The 10,111-nt window shown below is 43.5% G+C and overlaps 1 protein-coding gene across 3 annotated transcripts in view; it reads left to right on the forward strand.

The window, feature by feature from the left end:
* VMP1 (vacuole membrane protein 1) overlaps positions 1-8,805 on the forward strand; it is a 69,273-nt gene extending 60,468 nt beyond the window's left edge. For all 3 annotated transcript variants that reach the window (XM_065694966.1, XM_065694967.1, XM_065694969.1), the window contains 2 exons: positions 4,451-4,553; positions 5,893-8,805. In XM_065694966.1, the coding sequence (XP_065551038.1) occupies positions 4,451-4,553; positions 5,893-6,036 (247 nt within the window). In that variant the 3' untranslated portion in view covers positions 6,037-8,805. The remainder of the gene's footprint in view (positions 1-4,450; positions 4,554-5,892) is intronic.
* Positions 8,806-10,111: the final 1,306 nt, after the last annotated feature.

Below are 10,111 nucleotides of genomic sequence, written 5' to 3' on the forward strand. Positions count from 1 at the left end.
TAAGAGGTGAGTCTGCAACGGCAGCTTCGGTGCTCCTTGGAAATACTTGCTAGATCTAACATCTCCCTCTGGCAGAACAGGCAAGGGCACAAGCGTGCGTTTGTAAGATGGGAACTTTATATCCTGAATTGTGGACTGGGAGATTTTATAGTGCAGTGTTACTGCAGTGATAGTGAACTGCAGCACTTGCCAGAGGTCTGCACTGCAGCGTTTAGCACAGCCTGTCATTAATTACCTGAGCGCTCACAATTCGAAAAACAAAGGTTAGGAAATTTCACCAGCTCGGGAGTAACCTCTGCTCCTAAAGATCGGTGAGGTTGAACCCGTGCCTTTCAAAAGTGCGATGTCAGGACAGAATCATTTTAAAGAGTGTTTTAATATGAGTAAAAACGCCACGGAATGTGTTGAATAACTCCTACTTTTTGTTGCATTGACACAGGGAAATACTTGTTTTCCTCCCTCCCCGTTTGGGGCTTCACTCGCAGGGGTGTGAGAAAACTCCTGCCTGTAGTTCCAAAGGTTCTGGTAAAAACCAGGTTTCCCAGAATCTCTCCTGCCCTTTCATGGCTGGAGACTTCATTGGAGGCTCGGTCATTCTCTGAAAAGCAACTGAATCCACTGTGGTGTTTTAACAAACAGCTTTGCTGTAACCGGAATGGGAGCTTTAGAAGTCAAACTCACACGATCTGTACATAGAGGGTGTCATTTCTAAACGGATCCTGGAGCAACTTTGCTGGATCCCTGTGTGTGGTGCTTCAGAGAGACGTGAAATGTGGGGTTATTGGTTGGCTATGGGTTCATTTGAATGGAAATCGTGGCTTGAAATCAGAAACAATCAGCTGCATCGGTTTAATTACAGATACCAGGGAACTCTGAAACAGGCTCCTGCAGCGGCTTGTTCAGTGAAGCTGAATCCTTAATGGGTGCTAACGTTGCAGTATTAGAGTGCAAGTACTGTTTTTTACTGCAGTGTGATGATTTTACTGAATCGAGGCTGGACCAAAAGCTAGTGCAGTTTCTTGGAAGCCTGTTTCAGTTTCAGTCCCTTGTGAAGCGTCCGTTTTCTGCAGAGGGTCAGAGTGAACTCAAACAAAATCTGGTGGTTTAATGGTCGCTGTTTCGGAAATTTCCTCCGAATCAGAATTTCTTCAGAGTTCTGCCCCCCCCCCCCCCCCCCCAGGAAACAATCCCAAGCAATTCTGTCTGAATCTCCTGGTAAAATTGCAGCAAGTCTCTTTGCTTTTCAAGTGGATTCTGCTGAAAGGACACAAGAACAGCACCGCTCCTTCTAGGAGTGCGTCCTTGCTGCTGATTAAGTGCAAAATTCATTAATAGCAATGATAGCCACCAGTGCCACCGACTTCGTGGCTTATTTTGACGAACAGCTTCTAGTGAATAACCTCTTATTGTATGTTTTCCCCTTTTAAAGCCGAAGTCCTTAAGCAGCTTGCCCAGACCTGTAAGAAGGAGCAGCAGGTTGTGTGTTTGGGCAGATAGAGCCCCCAGAGTGTGGAAGAGCAAAGTTTTGTTGTTCACTAAGGGCCTTTTATTTCCGTTATCCTTTCATATTCTTTATTTGAAAGACAATAGGCTTGATTCTCAAAGGAAAATGCAAGGAACTGGTTTGAGATTGTTCGACAAACAGGGTTATCTTCCCGCATCTTCCCTTCTGAAGTCGGATGTGTAAATAGGCTTGTGGTTTGCATCTTGACTCCTGAAACTGGCTTTTGAAGGTCTGTCTTTAAGTCCTTGTGAAGCAGCACAGAATTATGATGCAAATCTGACCCTTCTGCCTATGTACTTGTATCTGGCTTGAGTGTAACCCCTGAAGATGTGCACAGAAGTCTTCCCCCTCCTCCTTTGGTGAGAAGGGGATTATTGAGTTGAACTTCATTAGGTCTGCGGGGGAAAAAACACTGCCTGGTTTGTAATTAAATAAAATGAAAACTGATTTTTAAGACCGAGATCTAAGTCTAAGATTAGATGTAACATTATGATTTTAAGATGTAAGATTATGTCTGTGCTTTGGGTATGGGGTGACACATATCTTTGCTGGTCGATTAAATTATTGACTCTTATCAAAAGAGTACAAGTGACCAACACTGTCCCACCGAGATGGGATTTCAGGAATTGCATTCCTCATGCTGTGGATTCGTTATTCCCCAGACGTTGGTCTGCTTCATTTGACTCCTTATTTACATTTATGCCCCTTTTATTCAGTATTAAAGTCTCTGTGGCTGTGCAGAATGCTGCAGAGTTTGAGAAGCCACGGTCCTTGCAGTCAGGGTCTTGCAGGTCTTCAAAACAGCTTTATTCAAACGCCTGTTGTGTGCTTGAGTCTCAGTTATGCTCACAAAAGGGGCAAAAAAAAAAAAAAAGCTGAATATTTTTAGTGAAAAAAATTGTGAAATTGGGTGTTGGTGCCCAGGATCTCCTCACGCTGTCAGAGCTTGGGTTTCATGGCTTTGTTCGGCTGCTAAATGTGAACTGGGCACTGATGTGCTCCGGCTTTCAGAAATCATTTGAGCAACCGAGCATTCTGTTAATCATTCATCTCTCATCATTTAAATAGTCCTCGTTCCATAACCGTGCAGGAGGCTGAAAGTAAACTGTTACCTTTCCGTCGCTTTTCTGGGCATCCAAGTGTCATCTGGAAAAGAAAAGAAGCCTCAAAATGTAACCCTTAAAACTGTGACTCCGACTGATGAGCGAGTCACTGGGAGAGGTTTTACCCGAACCTCTCCTTGGCTTCACAAGGGATGGTGCTGACAAACCGGGAATCCTTTGTCGAAGTCGATGTACTCTTGTGTAAAGCAGGGACTGGATGGGCTTTGGTCTCTGCTTGGGTTTTGGTGGGGTTTTTTTTCCCCCCTGAGTTTTCACCAGTGCAGGCACGGAATTTCCTCGCCCATTTGTACCATCGTGATGGTGAATCATGAGGGAAGCGATTGTAAATCATTCTCCTTGTAAATATGTGCACAGAAATTCTTTGCCTCTGGCTAGCGAAGGAAATAGAGGTAGTGGAGGAGAGGGAGCCGTGGTGTTGCTTCAGTCTGCGCATTTTCGTACATTCTTAAGAGTAGAGAGCTGTGGGGCTTTAACTGGGCTTTAGCCTGGAAAAGGGAAGATTGTGTCAGGAGACTGAGGGAAATCATTGTAGTGGCTGAGCCCTCCTGCAGTCACTCGCAGAGATGAGTATGTAAAACTGCGTGCATCTTGGTGTTTGAAATGTTTTACTCAGTCCTCCCTGAAGTAGTTGTGTAGAGATTCAAAACTGAAGGGTTGAAATGCAGAAATTAATAGTCTTCTGCTTGTGTTTGAATGTAGAGGACCATACTGATTTCTTTATAACTAAACTGTCAATGTTAACAGTTCTCACCACACCAGCTCAGCTCGTGGTGTTGCTTGTGCTCCTTTCTTCTGCTTGGGGCTTTTTAAAGTGTCCTGACAATTATTAAGGCTCCTTGGACTTGCTAAAGAGGCCCCGTGTGTAGATTTCAGGAAGGGCACAGAGCTTGGTGTTGGTGGAGCCTGGGCAGGCTCTGGTATTTGCAGGATGGAGGTTGGAGGCTGCTGCAAGGCTGTCTGGTGGGAGCACCTTCCCACAACAGAGGCAGGAGAGGGCGCCTGGTTCCAGACCCGTATCTGTGATCTTTCTAACGTTAATGTAAGGACAAGGTGTTCAGTAACATATTGTAGCTTTTGTGCAAGTCATCTGCCATAAACCATGGCATGATTCAGAACAGGGTTCATAGCTCCTTCTTTGTTCCTTTGTTAATCACTGACTTGTGGGAGGTGCCTGCAGAATTTGCTAATGCATTCTTTTTGGGTAAGGATGACGCACAGATTGTCCTAATAAGGACTTAGTTTGAGAAAGGGGCCGTCTCCTCGGAGAAGATAGGGGCAAGTCATAGGGCGAGCAGTTTCTTTTTTAACTGGGGGATGACACAAGCCCAAGTCATTTCCTTATTAATCGGTTCAAACCAGTTCTTACAGGAACTGCTGGTGATAAATGTGGGACTTCTCAGAAGTCATTCATTTGATTCTCAGCACCGCAGCAGTGCACAGCCTCAGCTGGCCTCTCCCTGGCTATAAGGAAATGCTCTCACTCGCAGCAGCGTTCTGTGTAACCAGCAGTGCCTTGTCACTGCTTTGCTCTGAAAGCTTTTTCTTTTCAAGCACTTTTTGAGGACCTGGGGAAATGCTTCCCTTTCAGATGCATCAGAAAGATGCAGCGCGCTTCACCGCGTGGTTATCTCTTTTCTCCCGTAGCAATGCCCCTCTGAGCTCTAGCTCAGGCTGAACTTTGTTCTGGTTGGGTCAAAGTGGTAAGTTTAAGGAAAAGAAAGGAAAAAAAAAAACCCAAAGAAAAAAACAATGGTTTTGTTTTTCTGTTTTTGTTTTTTTTCTCCCTATTTTGTCCTGTTCTCTGGGATGAACTCTGCATCAGTGCTATTCCAAGTGTAGGTCCTTCTCTTCAGAAGCCATTTCAAGAATATTTGGAAGCTCAGAGAATAAAACTTCACCACAGATCTGACACTGGCGTGCCACAGGTAAGAACCTCCCTGCCTCCCTCCCTCCCCATGTAATGTTTTCCCTTCTCCGGCTGGCTTTTGACTTGCCAGGTTTACTGATGGAACTCTTGATCCTTGTTTTCAAAGCCTGGCGATGGCCCAGGGAATAGCTAAAATCTCATTTTAGAAGCAACCTGGAAATTAAAGCGATTGCTGTAGTTGTGTGCAACTGGACTTAAAGCTCTTGGAGGCAAAAAGAAAACAGTAAAGCAAGACCGGGCGCATTTCTGCCTTATCTCAGCTGCCTGTTTGGAAAGATGAGTTTAAACAGAAAAAAGTTGCAACAAACTTCGGCCTCGGTACTGCAGAAGCCAGTGGGATCTGTGGCTTGATGGCCAATAAGAGAAACTGAATCCCCACACCTTTAGTGTCCGAAAGGGGAAGAAAAATCGGGTGTGTAGAGGCAGGACAAAGGGGCAGAAGTGTCCTCTCATACAGGCCGGGGTGGGGGGGGGGAAGTATGGAAAAAAAGAAAACCAAAGAAACCCAAACCACCAAATTAATAAAAAAATAGAAAAAGTTCTGTTGGAAAACATTCCCGGAATTTTTCGTGGGATCGGAGCCCCTCTGACGTGAAATTCCTCAGGATACTGAGGCATTTTGAGATAAAATCCAGTAATTCACATTTCACATCTAATCCTTGTAGCTCTCATAAGTGTTTCTTTGCCCATTTCTTACCACAGAAGAGGTTAAATTAGGGAGGGTCAGGCCGGAATAACTGAATATGCAGATTCCTTTTAGGCGCATTGAAGTGATTTGTGTGTAGTGCATTGCTGCCCTCCTTTGACAAAAACCAATGCAAGGGCAGCCATGGAGAACACTGGAAGTGGGACTGCGGGGTCGTGGCGGTAACTTCCAGGGACACCTGAAGAATCGGACCCTGGTTGGAAGAGAACGCAGTACATGCAGTTTAGGATAAACCCAATATTAACCAATGACCTGATTGTTTTCTTTGCAATGGCCATGACAGGGAATGACAGTCAGGAGCTGCTAATTCTGAGCTCTAGCAAAGACAAAACAATACTAGGAATAATAAATCACTTCATGAGGACACTAGTCGTGATCAAGGATTCGTCATCTGCCCTGCAGTGTCTTTGGCAAGCGCGCCTGCATTGTCTTTCAGGGGATTAAAGTCAGCTTTATAGAGGGACCTGCAGGAATCCTGTCAGCTTGCACTTGGGTCCTGGGTTTAATTTGATAAATTACATAATAAAACATTGGTTAGGGTCAGGGTTTTCCCTTTGCCCAGAAAATGGAGGCTTCTCCATTGAGTTTTTCCACTAATCTTTATTTTCCTCCTTCTGTTTTGTCTCTTTAGGGGGAAAACTGGCTATCCTGGATGTTTGAAAAATTAGTGATTGTCATGGTTTGTTATTTTATCTTATCTATAATCAACTCCATGGCCCAAAGCTATGCCAAGCGACTGCAACAGAAGATGTACTCTGAAGAAAAAACCAAATGAGCTTGGAAAAAAAATCCCCGGAATGGGTTTTAGCAGACATGAAAAGTGACACATCTTTCCCTATGTTTAAAAATCAGCGTTATTCAAAATGGGGAAAAACTTTTTAACATCCATTTTCAACTATAACGAGTTTTTATTTAATTTTGAAAGCAATTTGGATATTAGAGCAAACGTTTCATTGACAAACATAAATGTTAAGGTAAGATAAAAATGCTTTATGAGTCTGAGCTGTGTTACACGGGGTGGACAATGTGATGTTAAATGGTGTTTAACACTAATGTCCATCCAGATTATTTCCAAACCTGATGATTTAATACCCTCCATTCCCTGATTTAACTTCAGGCTGACCTAAGGGTAACCTCTGATTTTGAAGGGTGGCTGGTTTGCTTTTTCCGTAACTTTCAAGACCATCAAAATGTATATAAATGAATACAGGTTGGATACAAACCGTTGCATGTCCCTCGTGGTAAGGCTGTTTCAGCTGAACCCTCCCGTGTCCCGCTGCATTGCACGTGCTCTCGGTTGGAAAAAGCCACCCTCTTACCTTCATGATGTTAGCGGAGATGATTGATGTCAAAATGCTGAAGCTGACATTTTTTATTCTGTATATTTAGAATGAAGTTAAGATAAAACTTTATAAAGTCATCTTGGAGCATTCCAGAATTTCTTGTGTCAGTCTTTTGAAGCTGTTTCTTTCCCTCTCTCTTCTGTATGCTCGGTTTCTTTATTGAGCCTTAATCCCATGCACTGCATGCTCTCCTCGCCCTGCCTGCACAAATGGTGCTGAAGCCCTTTGTTCTTTTTTGGTTTTTTTCCTTTTTCCTAAGAACTTCTCACTTAGCAGAAGGACGTAGAAAAGCTTTCACTTGCTTGAAGCACGACTCGCTGGTTAAAGCAGGCACGTTAAATAGCAGGACTTGGTACCCTAAGTTCTTCTCAGATGTTTGCCACCAATCACAGCACCGTGGGTAATGAAGGAGAAGAGAGGGAGGAAAAGTAAAGATTCCAACTGGAAACAGATGTCAAACCCAGCAATGGTGCAGAGAACCTTAACCTTAGGCTTCTGGAGTCAGATATCCTTAAGTCATTGTTTGGAATCAGTGTGTGTTCCAGTTCTAATGTACATGGACATAACTAATATTAAAATGGACCTTTCCCTCCTTAGTAAGTAGACATCCATTCCACTGCTGCTGTACTCATCTCATTACTTTAATACTTTTTGAACTGTTGTTTTTTATTTTTATCCTAGGGGTAAGTAACAAGAATTAATTTTACTTTCAACTACTGTTATCAAAGGTGGCAAATGAGCATAGAGTAGGTTAGAGCTTGCTCCTGCTCAGGTTGGGTTTAGCCCCACAGCACGTTAGGGCAGATCTCGAGCAAGGGATGAGAAATAGGTATTTTGTTCAATCCCACCTGAATGTCCTCTTGTGTTGCCAACCGTCGTGACATCTCCATGGCTGTACCATCCTGTCGGATAGCTTATCAGACTGATGTTGACTGTTGGATCTCATGGCAACAACAGTCGGTAGGCTGTCTGACATTTTGGTATCTTTCATCTGACCGTTTGCTCATCCATCTCCAACCGTTTTCATTGAACATCAACAGCATATAAATGTGTTTCAGTTGAGGTGGGAAGGAGTTCAGCAGTCACGCAGCGCAGCCGTCTGCCTAAGACACATCTCTTACAGTTTCCATCTCAGTTGCATGTGAGGTTTGTAAAGTTTTTCCTGTATGCTTCATACTTAACTTCAAACAATGTTACTGAATTAATGGGGAGGCTTTAACATGGACACCTTGCAACAGAGCTGCTGAGGAAACTTAGAGGAAATTTAAGCATCCGAAGCTCGGAGCGAGTGCTGCGAGGCTGCACATGGCAGTTAAAAGCACAACGGTTGTTCATTTGTTCCTGTTGTTGTTTGAAAGATGAACAGAATTTCTTAAATCATGGCCCTAGCAGCTTTTACATTTTTTGGCCTAAATGCAGTCTTTGACAACAGCGCAGCACAGAGCTGGTTCTGACACAAGGCATATCCCAAAACCTCGCGGCTTTATTCAATACTTCACTTTTTTCAGTGTACTGGAACTCTAATTTTGCACTTTTGGAGGTCATTCAGCAGTTCACAGCTGCTTGTTTCATTTTCATCAGCATACTTGGCGCAGTGAAAGCCGGTTGTTTTCTCCTTTCTCCAGTTCTGGTGCTTTTTCCCTCCAATCTGCCGTTCACCTTAGCGACACTGGGATTTACTTCACGCAGTCCTGGTAGAGTCTTAAAGCCTTTCGTGACAGTGAATGTTATTTTTGCTGTGCTGAGGTCCCTGTGTGCTGTCAGGTTGAAATGAGGAGACTGTAACAATAGTTAAAGCAAACTCTTCCTAGAGCTCAAGTCAATAAACTGTGTCTTATAATATCTCCTTATAACTCTGCTTCCTTGCCTACTGAAAAATCACCTGACAAATTGAAAGCTTTCTCCCACTTTTATTTCAACATACGTTTACATACATACAGTGCAAAATATGTATTGTTCTGCAACTCCTCTTGTGTATGTCCATCCCAATGAGCTATGCTGTTATTTTGAAGCTTTCTAACACTATTCAAAGAAGGGACTGGTCATTCTACTCACTTCTACCTGTTTGGATGCTGGGAGATAAGACGACTTGGTAAAAGATAAAGCCAACAGAAAAAGCCAACAGAAACGAAAGTTATGCAAACCTAATGAGATTTGCAAATGGACAGTTTCATGTTTGCTTAAATAAACAGTTAACTCTTTCCTGGTGTTTATTTCAGTTGGATTGTTTCGATTTCTGTAGCTTGAGCTCGGTACTTACACCGTGGAATTCGTTGTCTCAAGCGTTCTACAGTGAGTGTGAATCTACACAATACCTCTGCAGTTGCATTTTGTAGCTTTAGAGAAAGTCCCAGAGCCTTTAAGATTCCATCTGCAAACATGTATTTTGCTCCCTCAATCCAAAGTTTGCTTTTGTTGTACATAATTTCAGTTACACATAGGACACATTCAGTCATCTAGTTTAAAGTGTGTTGGATTAAAACCCAAAATGAGCTGTGCTGCATGAAAAACGATTTCAGTACAGCTCATCACTATTTTTAGCTGATTATGTTTAGACACTGATTAAAGTATTGTGCTTTTTTTCCCTTGGAATGACTAAAAATCACACGGAAGTAACAGCCCTGGTAACAACTAATGTTTGGTTAAACATCAAAGATGACTTTGAGGTGTTAGAGATTTATTTTAGACTGTTACTCTGTGGAACATGGCTAAATCTCTGTGTTCACAGGTACCCTGTAAATAGGAAGCAAAGCAGAAAGCTGCCTGTGTTGCCAGCCTAATTCAGAGAAGCACCCCCAGACTGAGGGCAGATGGGGCAGCAGCTTGTCCTAATTCTCTGACCTGTGAATTGTGCCACACCAACAGCATGCTCTGAAGGCTGTGTGGGACGCAGGCACACGGCTGCATCCCTCTGCACCATCAGGGCATGAACGGTGCTGATGTAAGCCCAGTTAAAAAGGTCACACTGCTCTGGGCCAGGCTGAGCTATGACACTACCACAGGCCGTGTCAGGACACATCATCCAGTTCCAGGCTTCCCTCAGCTCAATCAAAACCCTTGGGAAGCCTCCTGCTCCCTGTCACTGCTTGTAGTTTCTTACCTCCACCCCGGTGTCATCCCGTGTTTCTTGTTAAAGCAGCTCCCTCTGAACTCACCCGGCTGCCTGTTCATGCTAAAAGATACCTGTCATTAATACTCGATGATGGCTTAATGTTGCTCCAGAAGTCCTTCCCTCCTGTGCTTTCAGGCTTCCTTATTTGTCAGGATCAGCCTCCCTCTTGCTGCAGGCAGTGCTAACTGCAAGCGCAAATACTGTGCGTGTTTCCCTGATAATCAAGCACAAATATAGTGAACAAAATTGATTGATTGCAGGTGTAAAAATAAGTGGTGATGGGGTGTGCTCCTTGGAGGTGACAGGAATTCTATTTTCTTTGAAACACATGGTAAAAAAATACTTTATAATCAGCAGTTTCAAGGTGCAATGTAATTATATGGGAGAGAATTGGA

The sequence above is a fragment of the Lathamus discolor genome, chromosome 14 (genome assembly GCF_037157495.1).
Source record: "Lathamus discolor isolate bLatDis1 chromosome 14, bLatDis1.hap1, whole genome shotgun sequence".
In the NCBI taxonomy this organism is placed as follows: Eukaryota; Metazoa; Chordata; class Aves; order Psittaciformes; family Psittacidae; genus Lathamus; species Lathamus discolor.